Source organism: Peromyscus maniculatus, chromosome 1 (genome assembly GCF_049852395.1).
Source record: "Peromyscus maniculatus bairdii isolate BWxNUB_F1_BW_parent chromosome 1, HU_Pman_BW_mat_3.1, whole genome shotgun sequence".
Classification (NCBI taxonomy): domain Eukaryota; kingdom Metazoa; phylum Chordata; class Mammalia; order Rodentia; family Cricetidae; genus Peromyscus; species Peromyscus maniculatus.
In genome coordinates, this window is record NC_134852.1 from 95,249,467 (window position 1) to 95,272,693 (window position 23,227).

Below are 23,227 nucleotides of genomic sequence, written 5' to 3' on the forward strand. Positions count from 1 at the left end.
TGTTCTCCGGCTTGCACAGCAAGATCAACACTGAGATACCTCACTAGCTCTCTGAAAACCTTTTGTTTGACCCTGGATGTACCCATTCCTCTCTGGGAGCCCCAGTTTCCTTGTCTGCACTGTTAAGAATTGGACCAGATACCATCCCGATGTCCCAAAGTCCATCTTGGTCCACAGAGTGTTGCCATTTTTTTTTATCTCAGCCCTGCCCCCAAACTCTCTCGGTGTGTCCAACAGCTCCAGTCTTAACTATTGTCTTTATGGGAAGGTTCTTGACCTGTTGAAGTCCAAGTCATCCCAGTCCTTGCCCCTTTCACTCTAGTACCTAGCTTGGAGCAGGGTACACAGTGGTACTCAGAAAGGGTAATCAATGAAGGTGGTCAGGGAGTTTCTTATTTTCCACCTACTGACTTAGCCCTGCACGGATGGAGCCACCCACTTCCCAGCAAGAAGGGAGAAAGTCCAGGATGCCAATGCCATCTCAGAACTACATCCAAACTAGTTTATGGCTAGGCCTTAGAACCAACATCACTGATGCCCACAAATGCATCACAAAAATCAAACCCGATGTCCAACCCAGTATCCTCCAGGAGGGGAAGCTGAAATGAAGGTACAGCTTGCTCCTCCAGTTAAGCAGATGCTGTGAAGAATGAGGCAGGCCCCCAAAGGAGACTCGTGGTGAATGGTCAGTAATCTGCAGGCCTTGGAAGGCTGCTCTGGACCCATGGTAAGAATGTAGCTTTTCCAGGCACTAGTCATTTGCAGGTTGGGGCAGGGGAATGAACAGGCTGGCCATAGCAACCCAGCATGGAGAGACTTACCCGGTAGTTAGAATGTGCTCGGTTGTTGTGGAATTTCCCCAGTGGAATGTGCTCAGAGTAACCTGGGGAGTACATTCCCACAGAGGGGCCCGTAGGCACATGGTGAAAAATGAACCAAAATCCAGTTTCCTGTTGGGACAGGGCATAGGAGAGAATCACAGAAATTAATGCCAGTGAATTCCTGGTTGAGTGGCCCAGGCTCTGGGAATGGATGCAGCACTGTGACCAGAACAGGCCATCAGCAGACACCACCAAACATACCTGTGTGGTCCAGTGCTTGAATGGACACCACATACTACCAAACATACCCATGTGGTCCAGTGCTGGAATGGACATCACACACCACCAAACACACCCATGTGCTTGACTGGACAGCACACATCACCCAACACACTCATGTGGTCCAGTGCTTGAGTGGACATCACACATCACCCAACAGACCCATGTGGTCCAGTGCTTGAGAGGACACCACAAATCACCCAACACACCCATGTGGTCCAGTGCTTGAGTGGACGCCACACATCACCCAACAGACCCATGTGGTCCAGTGCTTGAGTGGACACCACACATCACCCAACAGACCCATGTGGTCCAGTGCTTGACTGGACATCACACATCACCCAACAGACCCATGTGGTCCAGTGCTTGACTGGACAGCACACATCACCCAACACACCCATGTGGTCCAGTGCTTGACTGGACAGCACACATCACCGAACACACCCATGTGGTCCAGTGTTTGAGTGGACACAACACATCACCCAACACACCCATGTGGTCCAGTGCTTGAGTGGACACCACGCATCACCCAACACACCCATGTGGTCCAGTGCTTGACTGGACATCACCCAACACACCCATGTGGTCCAGTGCTTGACTGGACAAAGGTTACTATAATCTGTAATTTGGCTACTTGCCAGCTCTCACTTTTCACATCAGCCCTGCCCTATCTGTCATGTTCGAATTACTGGGTCATTGTAGAGGTTAGACTCTTGATGGATAGAGTTCCAAACAAGTGTTCTCAGCTTTCCTTGGAGATCTGGAAGCTGAGGCCCAGAAAGAACAACAAACAGGCTCAGGGTCAAGGCCCAAGGCAAAACCAGCAGCAAGGGAGAGCTGTGTCAGAGCAAGGCTGTTGGAGCAGGGCATGGTGCTTGTTGCCTAGCTACCACCATCCAGCTCTTTGGCGCTCTGGACACACTAGGTCTCCCTGCTGTAGCTTCCTCCCTAGCCCAGGGTGTAGCTTTGATGTCAGAATCACATGGTGTTAGCTTACAACACTGATGTATCAGGTACCATCCGAAGGCAAAAGAACTCATTCTGTAAAGAATTACTGTGCAGCTGGGCGGTGGTGGCGCACGCCTTTAATCCCAGCACTCGGGAGGCAGAGTCAGGCGGATCTCTGTGAGTTCGAGGCCAGCCTGGGCTACCAAGTGAGTTCCAGGAAAGGCGCAAAGCTACACAGAGAAACCCTGTCTCGAAAAACCAAAAAAAAAAAAAAAAAAAAAAAAAAAAAAGAATTACTGTGCATAAACTGCTTAGTACGCTGGGATGGTTTGTATAAGAAGTGTCCTCGACAGGTCATGTGTTTGAATACTTGGTCTCCAGCTAGTGACTCTAGCTCTGCCCCCCTCCTCCAGAGACAGGGTTTCTCCATATAGTTTTGGTGCCTGTCCTAGATCTCACTCTGTAGACCAGGCTGGCCTGGAACTCAGAGAGATCTGCCTGCCTCTGCCTCCCGAGTGCTGGGATTAAAGGCGTGCCCCACCACTGCCTGGCTGACTCTGACTTTTTTTGTGCAACCTTTAGAAAAGGGAGACAGACTGGAGGAAGTGGGTCGTTGTGGGTAGGACTTGAGCATTATAGCCTGGCTCCACTTCCTGTCTTGTCTTTTTTTTTCTAAAATGTTTTTTAAAGTTATAATGTGTATGAGTATTTTGTTTTTATGTCTGTCTGTGTATCACATGTGTGCCTGCTGCCCACCGAGGTTGGCAGAAAGCATAGGATCCCTGAAACTGGAGTTACGGATGGTGGTGAGCCACCATGTGGGTGCTGGGAATCAAACTCTGATCCTTTGCAAAAAAACAAGGACTCTTAACCATGGAGCCGTGTCTCTAGCCCCTCTTTCTGTTTCTTGATCCACCTGGATGTGAACAAGCTCCCACTGCCGCAGCCACAAGTAACTTCTGCCGCCACCATGCCCTCCCTCCTACCGTGGACTGTGTTCCCTTAAGCCAGAAGCCAAAATAAACTACTCATGAACGGTCACCAGGTTATGAAGTGACAAGTCACAGGACTCCCCAGTCTCCAGTCCCACGGAGGAGTGAGTAGTCCTGCGCTCTGAACACACACATTTCCAAGGCCGCCTCCGCCAGCTCCGCCTTGCTTATTCCTGCTTACCTCGGACCCGGCAGCTGCACAGTTGATGAGGTTGTTGTTGGGATTTGCCATCCAGAAAGTGGACACAGCACTGCAGGGAGAGGAGAGAGGTTGAACCGTGTCCTGTAAAGGGCTGGCAGCACTCTGCCTGCTGCACAGTGTGGGGAAGAGTCTCTTGTCTGAGATTGGAGAAATCGATGTATCCATCGGAGGCTACGTTTTCTCGCCAAGGACAGGTGCATTTAAGCTTGTGCACTGTTCAGGACTGCAAAAGCTAGATGCAGCTTGTGCTTCTACAGATCAGGAATGTGAGTCCAAGAAAGTAAGCCTTTCTAAGGAAGGCCATCTGTGCAGGAAGCAATGTGTCTCTCCTGTCTCTGTCTCTCCTCCTTGTGTTTCTCTCTCTTTCTGCCTCCATGTCTCTGCATCTGCCTATGTTTTTTTCTATGTCTTTGCATCTCTGTGTCTCTCAGCCTGTTTCTCTGTTTTTCCTGTGTCTGTCTTCTGTCTCTCTGTGTCTCTCTCTGTTTTCCTGTCTGTCTGTCTGCCTACCTATCTGCTTCTGTCTCTTTGTCTTTCTGTCTGTATTTTTCTACCTCTGCCTTTCCGTGTGTGTCTTTGTGACACTGTTTGTGTCTCTCTCTGGCTAGAAAGAGATTCTTGCGGTCAGGCTGTCGGGTACGTATTGGGAGCTGATGTGGCAGCTGCTTCCTGTCCACAAGGATGCCATGTGGCATGGAGCCACAGGTGAGCCAGAGTTCTCCAGACTAAACAGTGCTAGTGAGGCTCACAGAGGAAGAAGGGAGGAGGGAGGAGGTGGGGTGGGGAAGCTGCTTTAGGGACCTCACTCTGAGAAATAGGCAGAGGTGAACAGCAAGCTTTTAAAGGTCCTTTTAAGGGTCCTGAGGTGGGACACTGAATGTTCATGTTCACCCTCCCCACCTCCCACCCCCCCACCCCCCCACCCCCCACCTTCCTCCCCCAGACCCAGGTGTACGGAGTACCTTACAGGACCATGCACACACTTACTTGCAGTCCTGCCTGGGCTTAGGAATGTACCCTGGGTATGAGTCCTCTGTGATCACTTTGCACATCCTGCTGTCCCGATCCGATGGGAGGAGAGTCCCCGACTTAACCAGGAGGCCGAGGCAGTGGTCAAAAGTGTTGCGTTCCTCTGGCCCATCTTCAGTGAAGAAGCAGTGGCCCAGGGAATTATAGCCCACAACATCCTTGATCTGCAGGGTCAAGAAAGGAGCTTCACTCAGCACCCACGTGTGCATGTGTCCAAATATTCATTCAACAAGCATGAAACAGACCTCCATCATCTCCAAGGCCTCAGAACCCTTAGAGAGCCCTATCCCGAGCCCCAGTTCCCTGTTGGAACCAGACTCTGATAACAGCATCTCTCCCACATAGGCTCCTGCTTTGGCTCCAACACCCCAGAGAGGAGATGCTCTCGGCTCACAAGGTACAGTGGGTGAGGGTGGAAGCACTTTGCACATCTTTACTGTGACCTTCCATCCCTGACTGTCCAGTGACTTCATCCAGGGAGATCTTCCCCGCTTCCCTGTGACCTCAGATCAACCCACACCTCTTAAGGCGCTGCCACTGTGCCAGGAGCTGGGAAATCTGTACGCTATCCAAATGCCCTTGGCACTGACTGAAATACCAAGGCCATGCCCTCAGCCCTGGTGCCACTACAAGGGACTGCCTTTCTCACTGTAGGGCATTCAGTAACCTTGGTCTATTCCTGGCAGATGCCAATAGTAACCCCACCCCCACCCCACCCCATCAAGCTGTTTCCAGACTTTCATTACTCTAGTCCACTGAGCAGGAGAGGGGACAACAGTGTCACCGATGGGAAAGCATTGATCCAAGGTGAACACCCCAAGTTCCTCCAGGCTCTCACACGGCAGGTGCCTGCCCCCTAACTGTAGGGCAGTCAGCTCTAAGAACCATCCCACAGCAAGCGCCATCATGGCCGAGCTCTGGCTGGTCTCTTAGACCTTTTCATCTCTCTGTGGTCTCACACAGTCCTCTTGCAGAGTTTTGTGTTAGAAATAAAGGGGCTGAGGCTGGTAGAAGCTAAGCAATAGTCCACGGCCACAAAGTCCAGTAGGCAAAGCCGTGGCAGGGACATTCATTTTTTTTTTTCAGGCCCATGTGTTCACTTGTAAGGGAAGACCACACTGCCTGCCTACACCGGGTAAGCTCCCTGCCTCCTACACAAGCGTCCTTCCTTTAATCTTTAACAACAGGCGAGGGCGTGACCTTGTAGCCCATTTACTCCTTCAATGGACATTTCAGTCAATGCCAAGGGCATCCAGTGGGATGCTTCCTTCTCGTCTAGTGAGTAATGAAAGCATGTTATAAATAGCCCTGAAAGACAAGCCCGGGAGGGGATTCGGCTGCTGTTGCTGGCAGAGACCTCTAAGATCAAATTCAATGCCTGGCTTTGGAGAGGAGGAAACCATGCCCAGGGAAGGGATGTGGGTATCCCAGGGAATTTGGTACCCTCAGAGTCTCCTGTCTTCTGCCCACGGATCTTTCTAACTTGTCCTTAACCATTTGCCATGCACTTTATATCACATGTTCAGGAGCCCTGCTCTGAAAGCCAGTGAATGAGTTGGGGACATTTTTCTAACAAAGGTCCAAGGAAGAGCTGGCCTCTAAGATCTGTGAGAGGTGCTGCGAACAGAAAGGGATTACCAGAGGAAGGAAGAGAAACAGCTACTGCTGTTGGCTGTCCAGTGTCTTACACATGTTATCCTGTTTCAACCTTATCTCAATGGATGCCACTTGATCTGGATGTCCCAAGCCCCTTTCTTTGCAAGGACCGAACTTAGACTTGATCTCCATCTCATTTGAAACAAAAAACAATCCGCTATTTTGAGGAAGCACTGAGTCTTACAGAGCCAGGGAAAAAGGAGGACGAGGGAGAAGGAAGGTCTGGGGCAGGAGAAGAAGCGTAATTCACATCTTTGCTTAGCCACAGACTGGCTCTGTTACTCACACTGAGTATCCCTTGTGTGACAGAGGGATGCCAAAAACATTTTCAGATTGTTTCTCCTTAGAACATGTCACAGAACTGACTATTAGTTGTAATACATGGATGGATAGATAGGTGGGTGGGTAGGTAGATAGGTAGGTAGGTAGATGATAGATATAAATGGGTGATAGATGATAGATAATGGATTAGATAGCTAGATGATAGATAGATAGATAGATAGATAGATAGATAGATAGATAGATAGATAGATAGATAGATAGATAGATAGTGTGTACATAGAGAAATAGCTATAGATGCTAGGTAGATAGGTAGGTAGATAGGTAGGTAGGTAGGTAGGTAGGTAGGTAGGTGGTAGGTAGGTAAATAGCAAACAGATAGTGGTTGCATGAATAGATGGATTGAAAAATAGAGATAGATAGGTATCTAGGTAGATGATGGATGCATACAGATAGACATATCAGCGAAGTAAATGTTCTCTTTCTCTTTCTCTCTCTCTTTGTTTCTCTCTGTGTGTCTCTCTCTCTTTCTCTCTGTCTGTCTCTCTCATTGGGGCTGTCCTTGTAAGCTAACCAGAAACAATGTATAACCCCTGCCATTCATTGAGAAAACTAAAACTATATTTCCCTTTCTTGCCCTCTGATAGCGGTTCATGATTCCTGGATGCTGTTTTAGGTAGTAGGGTCTGGGCACAAGATTGTAAAGGAGAAAATATGAAAGACTCAGAAACAGATGTCAGCTATTGTTTCAACTAGTATGACACTCGATTTAGTTGTCACTGGTGGTTTGGGGGTGGGGCGTTGCTAGCCCTAGGGGCAACTAGCAGGGAGCAGGACTAGGTCCGAAGACTGTTCTCTGTGTGTCAAGATATTCTATGGTCACCCCAGTCTGAACTGGCTTCCATCAGCAACCTGTATGATCTAAGAAGAATGATGCCTCAATTATGCGAGCACAAGCAGAAATTAGTGATAGGTTGACTCTCTGAACCTGCAGGATTCCACTATAGCTTCCATTAAGCTCAGACCAGAAGTATTTCTTTAAAACACTGCCTGTGAGGAACATGTACAGACTCTTTCCCCTTGGCTTTGGTCCCCAAATAACATGGGATGCCAACTGTTTGTTAGGCATTTACATGGCAGCATAAAACCATGTAGAGGTGATTTAAAGCATGAAGAAGCATGTGCAGAGGTTCTTTGCAAATACCAGGCCATTCTATACTGGGACTTGAAATGAAGGGTTTTGGCACTCTCAAGGGACTCCTGGTACCAAAGAGGATGCTACTTACTTCTGAAGTCTAGGGTGGGTATTTTATGTGTGTGTGTGTGTGTGTGTGTGTGTGTGTGTGTGTACACATCAGCGAGAAGCCTCACATCAAATTCAGTCATTTTAAAAAGAAAATTTATTTCCAAGCTTCTGCCATTATAAAAAATTTAAAAATAAAATTCCTGAGGAGAAGCTGGCCTTGGAGCATATGCAAGGGTCATTTGTTTTGCAGCTCTTAATGAGTTTTTGAATATGCAAATAGAAGTTGAGAGAGGAAACAGGACAAAACACTACCTAAAAAGGGAAAGAATGCTTCCAAGGCTGTGCAGGGGAGGTAGGAAGGGGTGGGGGGAGGCAAGGATAAAGAGAGGCAGAGCTCATAAGGTCAGGGTGCTGCCTGAGAGAAAGCAAGTGAGCTGGAAAGGGGCAGTGAGACCAGAGGGGCCAGCCATTCCCTTCCACACTGTCGATCTCTGCTCTGATCTGGAATGTTCTCTACCCTCCTTTCCGGTACCTCGGTTTCCCAGTGGAGCCCTGGACCAAGGTAGCTTTGTGGGAAAGGAAAGATAAAATCTGGGTCCTCCGTCTGGGCTCAGGTGGAGAGGAAAGACGACAGCAGCCGCACACCTTGACGAGTGAGAGAACATGTTCAAAGACACCGGAGAAGGGGTGAGCCAGAGAAAATGGAAGCCTCTCCCACAATCCACAGGGCTGTGCAGCTGGCAGAGGAGATGCTGCGTTTCCCATCACGGGCTCCAGATATCTTTACCAGCATGCCAAGAGAAGGGTGTGGCCCCATAGGTAGCGAGCCTGGGGACTGAGTAGATCCGCTGGCACACAGAGCCATACAAGGTAGATCCTGCGCAGAAGCAGTTGCAACCTGCTGGAGACATCTCGATTTCATACCACCATCATTTATAATAAAGATAAACTGTGAGCAGGTCCCCAGGTGGGAAAGGATGTACTTTCTTGGCTCAGTCTCCCTGGCTTAAAGCAAGGAGGTAGAAGAGAGCAGAACTCACACTGGAGTCTTTTGTACCTTCTGCCTCAGGCCAGGAATGTATTGATTGCCTTCCAGTCCTAGGAAGGCAGTGTTCAAGGTCCTGCCTTGAGCCTGAAGTACCCATGAAGATGCACTGGACCCATTTCCCTGTGACCCTGCAGAGAGTGTATGTAGAGCCTCTCCTTGGGGGAAATTCTTCACCCTACACCTGCTAGCCTCTTGAGGATAGTGTGCACAGAGGCTCCTTCCTCTCTGCACCTGCCAGTACCTTGGAGCCTTGTATCGCTCCATGCTACAATGTCAGAAGGACACCTTCAGCAATGTTACTATCATAGGAGATATTACCACAGCCTCACTCTATGGACTCAGAACAGTGACTTAGTGAGCTGGGAAAGGAGTGTGAGAAAGAGGCCCTGTGACCAGATGAGGGCAGGCATTGCCAACAGATCGATCAATCTGGTAAGGTTTTACTGAAGACCCTTCCTATGTGAGCATGCATTGGGACTTTTCAAAGTATCAGGGAGGGAGTACATTCACAGAGTTTTTGCCAAGAGCATCTAACTACACCAGCCCTACTTTTTGGTGGGGGCATATGCTGCTATCTCCCGGAAGCAGGGATGTTTCCACAGAACACAGAGACGCAGCGGCACACAGCGCTACCGCTATTTACTGTCCTCTCGAAGCACATCACTTGTGTTATCTGGTTTCACCCTCGCAACAACCCTTTGAAGCTGACTCTATCAGCATTTTCACTATGCACTGGAGGAAACCGAGGCCCAGGACGTTTCCGTCAGTTCCTGCGACTCTATGCGCTTGACTTTTGAGCTTCTGCTGAGACCCACAGCACTGACACAGGAAAGAGCAAAGAGATGCATGAGCCAAGAGAAGGACAGAGGTTTGCTAAACTTAGTGGCATTTTAGGGTGATATTGCTGAAAGCTGTCCCCAAAGGGCTTGTGTTTTTGTCAGAAGAGGGAATTGGTTTAAACGTTGAACTAGAAGGGGCTGGAGAGGTGGATCAGTGGTTAAGAGCGCTTGTTGGTCTTGTAGAGGACTCAGGTTCGGTTCCTAGCATCCAGGTTCCAGGGATCTCATGCCTTTATCAGACTTTTGTGGGTACCGGGCAGGCACATGGTATATATACACACATTCCATGTAAAGATTCTTACACATAAAATAAAACAATCTTTTTTTTTTTTTTTTTTTTAAAAAGTGAGAGGAAGGGGGGTGCTGCCTAAGTCAGGCTGACGATGAAGGAAGCTGACTCCCAAGGATCGGGGTACACAGGCAGAAGACAGGGAAGTGCTGTGAGCAGGCCCCCGGGACACTTCGGGACCTGCTGGGGTGCTGAGATACCTCTCGGCTCCATACAGCTAGGGGCCCTTCTTTCTAGTGAGCTGGGATCTGCTTGTCTGGGATCCACCACCTCTGACCAGGGATGATGCTAGTGAAAGGCTTCCCGGAACAACCGCCCCCACCCCCCACCTTCCCCATGGCCTCTGCAGTCTAAACCATAATCGCATCTTTGTCTCTATATTGCCTCTTTTGGTTCTGTCAGCTGAACCCTCTCCCCGAAACGTAGTCACCCGCTGGTAAACCCTTCAATGCAGGCAGCTAAGGAACGCACATCCGTGTGAAAGGCCAGCTCCCACAGCAGCCTTCTGGAAGGCGTACAAATGCACATTCCGAGAGCATTCAAAGCCAATCTGTAAAACTTCAGGTCTGCCTGGGATATGGCCCCGCTGCTGCCTGCTTGGCTCAGAGAACCGGAGACCTGGACACCGTCTAGATGGCAAGCAGTGCAATTTGATTCCATCTTGGAAAGGCTGCTCCGAGGCTGGGCCTGCAGATCTGTCAAGCACAGCTCAGAACTGAGTGGTGGTAGACCCCTGAAGGGCCACCAGATTAAGATTGTAGCTGGCACCTCAACTGTGCTGTAGCTGGATAACAAGGGAGCTGAGACATGCTCCTTCCCAACTTGGCAGCTGATGTTCCTGGGAGCTGGGCAGGAGGAAGTCTTAGCTTACAGTGTTGCACAGATTTGCTGGTTTGGGCAAAGCTCTCCAGGGTTCTGTTCTAAGACCCTGACTCTACTGTGGGTACCAATGATTCATCTAATTATTACAGGTCAGATCTGGGGCTGCGGAGGGGGGGGGGACACCTTAACTCATTGTCTTCCTTTTCCTACCACAAGTCTCTTGATTCCTACACCTAACTGAATTAACACAGACTCCTGGTGATGCCCCCATGCCAGCTCCAGAAGTCTGTATCTCACTGAAGGGTTGGCTCCCCATTCTGTCCTGGGGAGCATCCCGCATGCCTGCTCAGTTCCTCAAAGCCAGCCTGTTCTGTGACAATACCTGGATTCCCTGCTCTGAAGATGGGTACCTAGGATAATACAGCCAGGAATGTTTCACTCTCATCCTCTACCCAAGCCAACTAAAAGGTAACACTGTGTTCTGCAGAGCTCAGGGAGGAAATAGAAAACCTGACTGATTCAGTAGTTTGTCCAAGTTCTCACCGGAAGTAGGTGAGAAAACACAGCACAAGATCTCCCTTGCAACCACCCCCCCCAACACACACCCCCTAAGTTCCTAGATAGGATACCCTTCCAGCAGGCACTTACCAACAGGCCATTGGAGCCATGGACAGTGACACAGCGGGAGAATGTGTGGTGGATGGAGAGGTCCCTGACGTACGTAGGTGGGTCATAGCCTCCCAGTTCATCCAAATCTCCAGCCAGGTGGAAGTGAATTGGGTACTGGCCCACCAGCTGCTGCCCCATGTACTTTAGCTCCACGCCCTCCAAGTGGGCTGCTTTAAATCCCAGAGCAAACTGCAACAAGAGAGTGAAAGTTAAAAGAGCCCCCAGGGAGCCCTGGATCCGCCTAGCTGATGCCTGCATCCCCAGAAGACAGAGGTATTACCTTCCCAGTGTTTTGTCACAGAGTACCTCCTGGGTATGCAGTAAATCAGAGGCTCTGTACACACGGATGAAGATGCCCAGCCCTTCTTACACTACGGGAGTCCAGCAAGGCTTTACAAGATGCTGCAGGGTAATAGACTCTGGATTGGAAGTGCCCAGGACAATAGCTAGACTTGTTTTGATCTTCCTTTACCATCTCCATAGCCACCCATGAGGAAGACATATGCTTATGGGGTGGGGGATGACAGGAAACATGCCCTAGGAGTGCTGGAGAGTGGTGGACTTCAGGGTGTCATTGTTTACGGTGTGAAGCCTTCTCCTGGGAAGGAAGGGGGTGCTGACTCTGGAGATATCCTGAGCCTCTGCTCTGGGGACATGCATATGAGTGGCAGGTGGTCACAGCTCAGGGAAACTGCTTGGCCAGATGATGTGAGCAATCCAGGAGCTCAGCAGAGAGCAGAGTCTGGGATGATTTGGGTCAGAAGTAAGCTCTGCCAATTCCTACCAGGGAACTGGAGTTTGATGTGCAGACCGTTCTCCTTAGATTCAGGTCTCACCTGGAATGATAAGTCCAGCAGCCAATGCCTAGGGAGCTGTGTTGAGAATGATTCTGAGTCTAGTTTGGGCTTCATGGGCAAGAGGGTCATGGGGACGCAGGTCCATTCTCAAGAATGGGAGGGGCTACAGTAGCTTGTACGACAGAAAACTACTGTTTCCTCTGGATCTCACTATGTTCTTGGGTACATGGTGACAATTACCAGAAAGTGCTCATGGACTGGGGACTGGAGACTCTAGAATTCCTAACAACATAGATCTGCACCACAAGACTCTCCCCACTTAAAAGGTCAGCAGAGCTCCCATTGGGAACTGTTTCCTTTCATCATCCTTGTTTACATTATTAAAAAGAATTACTCTCATAGCACGTGATTTTAGCCTCAAGAGAACTCTTTTTTACAAAACCTGTTTTAATGCTGTTAGCATTGAAACCAATAACCATATGAGGAATGCAGAAGAACATGGAGGACATCTGTGTTTCTTGGACTATTTACCAGGCCTGATAAAGGCATTTTGTAGATATAAAGAAATTCCTCTTTGAGTTGGCTACTAGGAGAACGTGAGCTGGGTTGCTTCTGATGGCTTTGAGAGACCTGCTGCTATGTGTGGCTGTCTTTCTAGACCAGTGGTTCTCAACCTTCCTAATGCTACAACCCTTTAATACAGTTCCTCATGTTGTGGTGACCCCCAACCATACAATTATTTTCATTGCTAGTTCTTAACTGTAATTTTGCTACTGTTATGAATCACAATGTAAATATCTGATGTGCAGGATATCTGATATTCGACCCCTATGAAAGGGTCTTTGGAACCCCAAAGAGGTCATGACCCACAGGTTGAAAATCACTGTTCTGGACTCTACCAGGACCAGGTAAGTTCAATGCTGTATCTCCCTACTTCCTGCTGCAACCCTGCTCCCTGCTGGTTGTTTGGTCTGTATTATAGTGGATCTATTGAGGGTATGTTTTTTGTTGGTTTGTTTGTTTTGTACGTGTGTGCGCGAGTGCGTGCATGCGTGTGTTCGGGGTGGCGGGGGGGGGGGGGGGAGCACTAAATTCTTGTAAGAAATTTTCAGGAAGGTGGCCATGGTGCTACACATTTGTCATCTCAGTACTTGGGGAGACCAAGGCAGAAGAATCTTAAATTTGAGGTCAGCCTGGCCTGCATAGTGACAGCTTGTCAAAAAAAAAAAAAAAAAAGGCAATATAAAAACACTAATAAAAACAAAAGTTAAAAAATGACCAAGGGTAAATAATGAAGACAGGACAGAGGCAATGAAGTAGTCAAAGTGCTGCATGTGGCCTCGATCAGCGGTCCCTGGCTGCTTCCATCATCTCCAACAAGTACAACTGCCTATCATTGGTAGGTAGACATCTCCTAAGGGTACATGTCTCTTCCTACCTCCTGCTCCGCCATCCCCTTTCCTCCTATGAGTCTTTGTCCACAGCTGGAAACTTGTCCACAGCTGGAACCTTGGGTACCCTCCTGTAGGGCTGAGAGCCTCAGCCAGGCAGATTCCTACCTTGATGTGACCCCCAAAAGTATCGAAGTCAAAGAAGTCACAGATGTGGCTGCTGTAGGGGTAGCACTGGTCCTCCATCTCGCCCATCACCACAATGTTCCGAGTCAGGAGCCCGACTTCAGCCCGCATGTCCACACCATCAATCTCCTCCCCAATATGTAGGTACTGTGGCTTCCCTAGGGCACAAGACGGGCGAGGAAGCAGAATGGCAGGTGTAGCCTGCCCACCATGCTCCCATCCTTGTACTCCCAAAGCTGTCCGTCACTTGCTCTTCACCAGGCCCTCACTCATGGCGGGCCCCACGGTCCTTGTTCCCATAATACAGAAGGACAAAGCCCAGGTAGGTATAGTCACATGCCCAGGAGGGGAGCTACAGTTCATAGCTACCTACTCATGCTTAGGTCTTAAGACCATCACAGATGTGGCTACTTGTCCAATAATATTTACTCCTCTTCTGCTTTTCAGAGCTGGACTCTGCCGTGGCTCATCTGACATGGGGCTTCCCTGGGGAGCTCTGCTTCCCCACCTCCCTATAGTGAGGTGTGGCCATAGGATCTAGGTAAAAGTGCCGGGTATAACCTTGAGTTGCCTCTCTCGATCTCCAGCCTGGTGAGTCAACCTCACCCAGCAGAGGAAAGCCATGGCCTAGAGATGGCAGGATGGCAGAGGACAGAGAGAGAGGAGAGAGAGAGAGAGAGAGAGAGAGAGAGAGAGAGAGAGAGAGAGAGAGAGAGAGAGAGACCCAGTCTCCTCAGTGCTTCCACTATATCTGTCCTCCAGCTGCAGTTCTTAGAATAAAACAAACCTTCTCCCTTTCAGATTCCCACTTCAGAGCAGGGCAAACCCATGCTCTGCTCTCGGCAGCCTTATGGAAGGTACATCCACAGCTCGGTGCTTGAGAAAGAGCAGGCTGGTGTTCCTGTGTCCAGAGCTGTGGGTTTGCACACATGCCCCTGTGGCACCACGTGGAGCCAAGGGGAAGAGCTTGCACCCTACTCTGTGCTGACATCATCCAGCAGAGGAGGCATTCTCCCAGCCCACGATGCTAGCCATGAACTGGGGCACATTCAGAGGCGTTGGCTCCAGCAGGCAGTCCTTTCCAGTTCAGCCATCCCATCCCTCGTCCGCATTTCTTATGCTCTCTACCCTCAAGCTTTCCCAGGCCCTGCCATCCTTGAGAAAAGTCTAACAAAGCAGACACCCTCCCACACTTTCTCCAGTCTCAGTCCTGTGTGGTCTGAATCCTTGACCCTGTGTTCTGTCCATTCTGCCCCTCCCACTACCTCACCCCCTTTCTAGCCAAACTCTTTTAGTGTTACCCTCCGATCCCCTCTCCCTCCGTCTGTGCAGAAAACACAGTTTAAGACAGGCTCCTCACTGAAATGGCTGACAGGGCTTGTGGATATTTTCTGTTTCACTTGAGGGTGCGATTACAAAGAGCACCACTCTCCCGTGTGGACTTCCAGCCCAAACCACACCACCTACACCACTTGGCTTTCACTCCGACCTTGACTTGATCAAGGAGGCCCTTGCCTTGGCCCTGAGATACCACGAGTGCCCATGTGTGAAGGCCACTGTTAAAATTAGCAATACCCACCACAGTGACCTTCCTCGGCTTTCTCATCCACAGGAAGAGCTGACCTCTGCCCTCCCCTTCACTTGGCACACATCCTGGGAGCTAGCAGAATTGTCCAGGAAGCCTATGGTTTTAGAATTCTGCAGACTCAGTGAGATAGTGGTTTCTCTGAAGCAATACGACATTGGTACATGCTGAAGCTGAGAAAACAGCTCCGGGCAAGTGAATGGCATGTGTTTTCTATTGCATCTGTGACAAATTACCACAGGTTTATTTTTTATGGTCCTGGAGGTTAGATGTCCGAAATTAATTTCCTGGGGCCAGTCAAGGTGTTGGAAGGGCTGCTTCCTTAAGGTGCCACACAGTGGGATCAGGATCTACCCCTGATCCTGATCAGGCACATGAGCTGGCTCTCTGGAGCCCATTTCCTACCAGAGGGACGCCTTGCTCAGCCTTGAGGCAGCGGGGAGGGGCTTGGTGCTGCCTCACCTGAATGTACCAGGCTTCGTTGCCTCCCCACAGGAGGCCTTAGCCTTCTGGAGGAGCCGATGGAGGGTGGGTGGGTGGGGGAGGCTGGGGAGAGAGTAGGAGAAGGGATGCGAGGGGGAATCAGTGGTTAGTATGTAAAATGAATTTTAAAAATTTCTTAAATAAATAAAACAAAGAAGGTGCCACATAGAAACTGTCCCGGGCCTTTTTCAGATTCCAGTGGCCACCTGTACTCCTGGGTCTGTGACCCCCGCCCCCACCATCTTCCATCGCTCCATCTGCTTCTGACTTTCCAGTGCTTTCTCCTCTCTAATCTTCCTTAATCCCTCTTATCTGATAACCTCTGTAATTACATCGGCCCCACCCACATAACCCAGGACACTCGCCCACTTCCAGAACTTTAATCTAGTCATAATCGTAAGTCCTTTCTGCCACGTGAGGCAATAGTCATAGGAACCAAGGGTCACAACATAGATTCGGCCTACCACAGAGTCCTTAAGAGTCTCAGTCAGCTTTCTGTTACTATAATTAATACCAGGGATGAATCAATTTAGAACGCAGAAAGGTTTATCTCAGTTCGTCGTTTCATAGATTTCAAGTCATGACCTGTGGACTGTGTTGCTTGGGCCCGTGCTGACACAGCCTATCCAGTTACTTTGTGGTCAGTAATAAAACAGAGAAAGGAGGAGACCAGTCACTCACAGCCTTCTTCTGGAACATATCCCTAATGCACTTCAGCCTTCCATTAGGTTTTACCACCTTCCCGCTGTTCCACAGAGTCTGACATCACTAGAGGAGATAATTGGAACCAAGTTCACCACAGACTGCTGGCTGGGCCTCTTCCTCCCTTGACCCACTATGGCTTTTGGTTTGGGTCACAGGCCACGTGTCTTTCCTGCCTTAAGGTCCTCTGGACATTTATGTAGAAGCCTCTGCTTCTATCCCTGGTTGATCTTCCTGCCTGTCCGTTCTGCGGCCTTCACAAACCAGCTGGTCACAGGGCCTTCCCAGGGGTAAAGGGCAAAGTCTGTCTCTGAGAGCGGTGTGCACGGCTTCTGAGGGACACCGGCTTCAGAACGCCAGGCGGAGGAAACATGGAACCTGCGTGGTGGCTGAAAAGGAAAGAGGCATTCTAGAAGATGATGCAGGTCGTCTCTAAGTGGGGTGCGGTTACAGAGAGTTTTCTGCTACCCTTAAGCTAGCCTTTCCATCTCCTCGTGAAGATCTGGAAGTTCTTCATCGGTGAGCCTGGAGCAGGATGTGGGGGACATGACTGTCACGGGTACAATAGGAAGGCTGTTTCTCTTTACCACTGGATGGTGGTTCTGGGGGCTGAAGAAGTGCTGTGAGCCTGGGCCTTCTCCAGCACCGCCACTGCTGTGTGATGCCTTTCTCCTGTGATTTGAGGATGATGCTTCATGGAGTGTGAGAGGTCCCTCTTTCTAGAACCTGTTTATTTCCCACATACCCTGGACTCTGACCTCCAGGGCTGTGCTAGTCCCTGTATCTCTGTGTCCTTTTTTATGATGCACACGCCCGCGGCATCTCTTCAAGGACTGAACAGCCACCCTCCCACTGCCGTTCCTTCCATTCCAGCTCATGCTGTCCTAGGTCACAGGGCCTTGAGCCCCTCCCAGAGTGCCCTGTAGGTCCACTCTAGCTGGCCCAGGGTTTCCCAGAGGGAAGAGGTCTGTCCAACTGGCCTCCATCCTTTCTCTGCCCCTCACATGTGTCAGACCGGCATGGCAGTCTACAGACCCTGCACAGTCCTCACATGCATCTTGCTGGGGGACCAATTACATGTGTACTTCTGTCTAGACACATCTTCCTTCTCTCTTTTCTTTGTCACTGGAGAACCTCTGCTCTTCTGTCTGCTCTCTCAAGCCACCTCAGTTCAATATGCAGAGAACTGGACCTTCTTACAAAGGTAGATATCTGTCTCCAAGAGCATCTGGGATCCTGGTCTTCTAGGTCCCAGGCCTCCAGCCATGCGGGACCCAGAGCTAATCTCCCCTAGCAGGCACCCCAAAGGACAGTGTTACTGACAATGCCCAGGGAAACTGTCAACAGATTTCTCAATCAACCAAGACAATTTGGGGCTTGTGTGAGGGGTTTAGTGGAAGAATTGACTGCCACTGCCTTTGAAAGGGTCAAGGCAAGTGATGGGCATTCCACTGGGTCCTGAGAGGTACAGCAGAGAGCTGACTTCCTAGAAGAAGTCCCCAGAGGGCTAGACTTGTTTTGGGAATAGGTGGTACTGTGAGTCACACTAGCCCGGCCCATCTAATGGTCCAAGCTGGATGGAGCAGAAACCCTGGCTCCTGGCAGGCGCATCACCTTCATCCCCACACATTCTCTTTAGTTTCCACCATGCTGGCTGGTCTTGCCTCCTGAGGCCTTTGCTATCTGAGTCTTAGAGTTCCCAACCACCTGGTTGCCTCTATCCAAGACAGTCACTTTCCACAGGGCTCTGAGCCAAGCTGTATGACTCTGTTTACAGGAGAGTCCTGGAGCCTATGGTTTAAACTCCCTGAACCTTGGACCCTTCATCTATAAAGCAGAGATAAAAATAGCTCACATCCCCGAAGCAGCTAGATCATTAAGGTAGTTAATCTACAGAATGTGCCCCAACAGCCCTGGACACATGGTGGGAGGCCGGTGTGACAGAAATGGCAGTTGTCAGGGCTATTGTCTCCAGAGCTCCACCGGGGACAGGAGCTGATGAACAGCTGGTTTCAGAGCTTCCTTTGTTCCACGGAGGAAGGGAGGCATGAACAACTTCAGGTATATAGAAGGCTTGTGTTTATCGGGCTCCCATGGACTAAGGAAATGCAGGTCCTTCTGAGCACAGCAGGAATTTGGCAGTCACAGCTGCCTCCCCTGCAGCGAGGCTCCCTATCAGAACCTTTACCACACTGCTGCTGTCCACAGTGCGGCCACTTATCTCTCCTTGTTACTTCCACAGGCCACGCCCAACAGCAATCCCAGGGGAGTGGTGTGTCTGACTCCTTTCATCCCTTCCTGATGTGGGGTTCTCCCACCTCTCTCCACTTCCCCTCCTTCTGACAGTGTTCCCCTGTGCAGGCCAACCAGGTCAGAATTGTCCCAAGTGACCTAAAAGAGCTTTGAGCTCACTAGGAAAGGGGAAGGGGTCCTGGGGTATAGAGGGGACTCCAAACATTGGTATTTTCCTGTGTTTATCTACAGGCACCCCAATGCCATACTCTGCAAACCTCCACAGGACAAGCACAGAACCAGATACCACAAGCACAAGAGGAGAATGAACACCTTCTCTGGGGGCAGACACCAAGGTACTTGTAGGCTAGACCCAATAGAACCCAGAGGGTCGGGGGAAGTGTACGGTCCTTCTCATACTCAAGCTGAGAGTTTGAGAGATTCTGACTTGCTTAGTCTACACCAGCGCCACCCACAAGGACAGCCTGTGACAATGGATTCCATGCTCTTCAACAGGGTAGTCACTAAGCCCATGTGGCTTCCACACTTAGAAATCTGTCTCCTGGAAGGAATGGGGTGAAACTGTATTTAACTTCAATTTAATGAAAGCAGCCACCTGTGGCTGGTGGCAGCCACATTGGAAATCGTGGACTTAGACATTTGATTTCTACAACTTCAGACTAGTCTTCGGCCTCACACATAAAACAAGAGCCCCCCCCCCCCGAAGCTGAGGGTCTCACAAAGAAGGGACAGGTGAACCTGTAAAGTTCTGGGATGTCGTGGGAAATGACACTCATTCTGGGCAGGAGGAGTTAAAGGTGTGGAGGTGTTTATAAGGTACAGTGGGAAGGTGACATTGAAAAGGGGGGGGCAAAAACACCAAGCGGGGAGTTCAACTGTCATAGCCACATTAGAGGTGCTGGGAATCACACTACAGTTGGCAGAATTTTGAAAAATATTTTAAGATGAATCATATATTTGTCACCCCCATCTGTTTCTCATCAGCAAACCCTTAAAATGCAAAGAGAGTTGTTTTCTGGAATTAGGAGGAAGGAGGGTCCAGGAAGAATGTGTGTGTCCCTCTCTACAGGAGGAGGTGACCCTAGCAGAACGCAGCAGGTGGGGGGAGAACGCAGGTGCAGATGGGGGGTGGGCAGGGGGAGTCCGCACTCTCTGTTAGTGGGGTATGGAGAGCAGAGAATGGACTTTGGGAAGGGAAACAATGGGTGCCTGCTCAGGAAAGACATGGACATCCAGACAGACAGACATGCATGCATACTCATCCCCACCTGGGGCTTTTGTGACACTACTTACCAAAAGGAAGGAGCTGTTTCCATGGGGACACAAAGCTTCTGAGCAGAGTGGACGGTCCACTCCTAATAGGCAGTGGGAGGCTGAAGCAGAATCCTTCAACGCCAAAACAAGGACTGGGAGGAACCATGAAGGGAGTCTAGCATTGTTTTCACTCATACTTCCATCCTTTGGAACTTGGTCCCCCGAGAGGCCCCCTGACACTCTTGGTCCAGCCTGAGCACATTCATGGGTTATTAGTTGGGTCAGTAACATGCTGTCAGGAATAGTAGCCCTTGACATGGACCCCCAAATCTCTGCTGTGTGAGCCTGGCATCTCATGGGTCCTTCAATCTCAGGGTGACTTTGGCATCCACAGCTGTCCCGTTGGGACCTGTTTAAAGTGAGATCTCCTCGATGGCCCTTAGGATGCTCATTCTTGGAGTTCAGGTGAGGTCTAGGCTGCTCAGACCTAGGGGAGCTCCTACTTCTACTTCCAGCAAGGGCTGGAAGTCAGGCTTCTCCCATCCTGGAGAGCTACATGCTGCCTGGAGCCACAAGAAGTGACATCGGCTCAAATGATCTGCTAAGGGGGCACCTGACATCACAGGACGCTGCCTACCATTCACTGTCCCATTGGCGATCACCTAAGTGTCTTCCTATAGATGCAGACATGGGAAGGTCTTCCCTGCTAGGGGACACCCAGCAGACTCAAAGACTTCAGTGGCTTCCTGTGCACTCAAGCAAAGCTCCTGGTTGTGCAGCCTCCTCTCCCCTCGGCAATCCTAGGGGCTCTCATGGTCTCCCCTGGAGCCTCCCTGTCCTCCTCATGGCTGGAGCACCCCTGCTCAGGTGGTGTGCTCACATGACTTCCTTTCTAACAATACTTCTCTTTCCTAGCCACCTTGTCATCGTCTCCCAGCTCCCTGCTTAATCTTGAATTACTCAGGGCAAGCGCCGTGTCTACTCCAGCTGAGCTGAATCCCTTCTCCCTGTGCCCAGCTCCTTCTTTTGTAATTATTGTGCCTGGAGTCTTATTTTTAAGACTCTCTGATGGATGCCATTCTCCTTGCTGGGATGCAGCTTCCCTAGGGGCAGAGAATGGTGTCCATCTTGCTCACTATGGCACCCAAAAGGCTGATGCAACTGCCTGGTAGATGTTATGTGCTCAGGAGCCACTGGGTAAGTAGATGAAAAAATGTCCCATTCTTCTTTCTGTCCCCACAAAGGTAGACCCTAGGGTACCTGCCCATCCTCAGGGGAGGAAGGTGCACTGTCATCCACAGGTGTGACCCCCACCCCTGGAGCCATGGAGATCTCCAGAAGATAACTGCAGACTGCCCCAGACTTGAAAATAATGACGGCAGAGGTTGCTTTCTCCTCCACAAAGCCATGGACCTGCAGGTCCTGAATGGCAGAGTTGGCGAACTGAAGCACACAAGGTCTGGCCTTTTGTAATCAGTCATACCCCTTCCGTCCTTCCCATACTGAGGATCAGCTACTAAATCACTGCAGCTCTGGCTCAGCAGTCAAAGCATTTGCCACACAAGTGTGCAGACTCAGATCAGTTCCTGAACCTGTGTAAAAGCTGGTTGGGGGTAGCAGCTCACCTACAATTCCAGGGCTCAGAAGGTGGAGACTGGGGGTCCCTGGAACAAGCTAGCTGGTCAGACTGGCTGTGTCAGCAAGCTCTAGCTTCCATTGAGAGACTACCTCAGTCAATAAGCAGGAGAATGATGGAGGATGACTCCCAGTATGAACCTTGGGCCACCACACACATACATGCACATCCCCCGACCTGTGCCCAAACACATGTGAACATCCATATACATATGCACACTAAACACACATACGCAGAAGAAGAAGAATTATTGTAGCTGGTGTTAATAGTCATTGAATTTAATTAGGTATAGTAGCATGGGCCTTTGATCCTAGCACTTGGGAGATGGAGGCAGGATTGTGAGTTGGGGCCATTCTGGGCTATATTGGTGAGTGGGGAAACAGCTAATAACTAGTTGCCTGATTCCAGAGTCTGTACTTTTTTTTGCCTCTGCCAAACAAGACAAAGCCAAAATTGCCTTTTGCGAAATGTGTTCACAGAATATGCCCAACATCTCACCCCCTTCTAATATTAGGAGTTAAACCGCCGATGGCGCCCCCACCCAAAGCACGTTTGCGCAGTGTCAAGTTCATGTGGCTGTGTCCTGTGGATGATGACTATGAGGCAAACTCCTCAAGCTTAGGGCTAAGAGAAAGGTGACCCTGTAGATCTGTCGCCTTCCTTTTCTTGAATGCAGATAATTTCTCTGCTCTGGCTGCCAGGAAGCTTGAGATAACCTGTATGGCTTATGTCAGCCATTTCTGCCCACCTGTTTCTTTTATTTTGTTACTTAGACTTTTACCACCTAGATATTGTTCCCCACTTCATTTCTTTCTTTTGGGTATCAGATTGATCTGGACTTATTTATAAGGTGCCCCCAAGCCTTTCTTGAAGAATGTGAAGAATGCAGTGGTTCAAACCTTATCATTTAAATAGGAGATCTCTTACCTTGCAAACTTCTCTATCTACACTTGACCTGCCCACTGCTACCTCCTTCTCTTTCTCTGGTTATACCCCCAAATTAGCATCTCACTTAAAAGGTGTGCTTTGCAGACTCTAGTCCTAGAATTGGGGCCTTGGGCTTCCAGCTGTGTGCTGTCTCAGGCACCCAACACAACCGGCCCATTTTCCCCAAGGACAAACTCAGGAGCTAGAACTCCATCCTGACTTCTCACTTCACTAAAATGAGGCCAAAAAAGACTGTTTTGGGTTTCAGTTTCTGAAGCCTTTTTCTAAAATACTAGACATTTGAAATATACTGGATATGCCTTCTCAGTGCTCAATTTTCTCATCAAGATTGAGATTATTTCCCCAGGAAATTGCATGTGACAGTCTGAACAGGCAGAATTGAGTCCCCTCCCTTTCACAGGTCACTCTGGTTTTCCTTTAAGAAATGATCCTTTGGGCTGGAGAGATGGCTCAGAGGTTAAGAGCACTGGCTGCTCTTCCAGAGGTCCTAAATTCAATTCCCAGCAACCACATGGTGGCTCACAACCATCTTTAATGAGATCTGGTGTCCTCTTCTGGCATGCAAGTGTATATGCAGGTAGAACACTGTATATTTAATAAATAAATAAATAAATAGAATCTTTAAAAAAAGAAAGAAAGAAATGATCCTTTATGGACTTGAGGCAGTCTAAGGATTGTTAATGAAGGTCCTGACCTCTCCGAGAGGTCACCAGCCCAGTCAAATGCCCTCTCCCTAGACAGTGGCTGTGCGGCGTGTTGTTCCAGGGATTCAGCATGCTTCCTAAAGATGGTGATACCTAGAGATGTTGCCCACTGCCTCCTGCTGCCCAGGCCCTCAAAGATGCCCTGCTCTGAGTCCTTTGTAGCTTAGTG

The 23,227-nt window shown here is 49.7% G+C and overlaps 1 protein-coding gene across 1 annotated transcript in view; it reads right to left on the minus strand.

Moving 5' to 3' along the window:
• The window catches only part of Cemip (cell migration inducing hyaluronidase 1), a 159,931-nt gene that overhangs the window by 28,120 nt on the left and 108,584 nt on the right, over positions 1–23,227 (minus strand). The window contains exons 12-16 of the mRNA XM_042278866.2: positions 13,476–13,651; positions 11,099–11,308; positions 4,230–4,435; positions 3,222–3,291; positions 822–950 (exon numbers count right to left, since the gene is read on the minus strand). Coding sequence (XP_042134800.2) covers positions 822–950; positions 3,222–3,291; positions 4,230–4,435; positions 11,099–11,308; positions 13,476–13,651 — 791 coding nt within the window. The remainder of the gene's footprint in view (positions 1–821; positions 951–3,221; positions 3,292–4,229; positions 4,436–11,098; positions 11,309–13,475; positions 13,652–23,227) is intronic.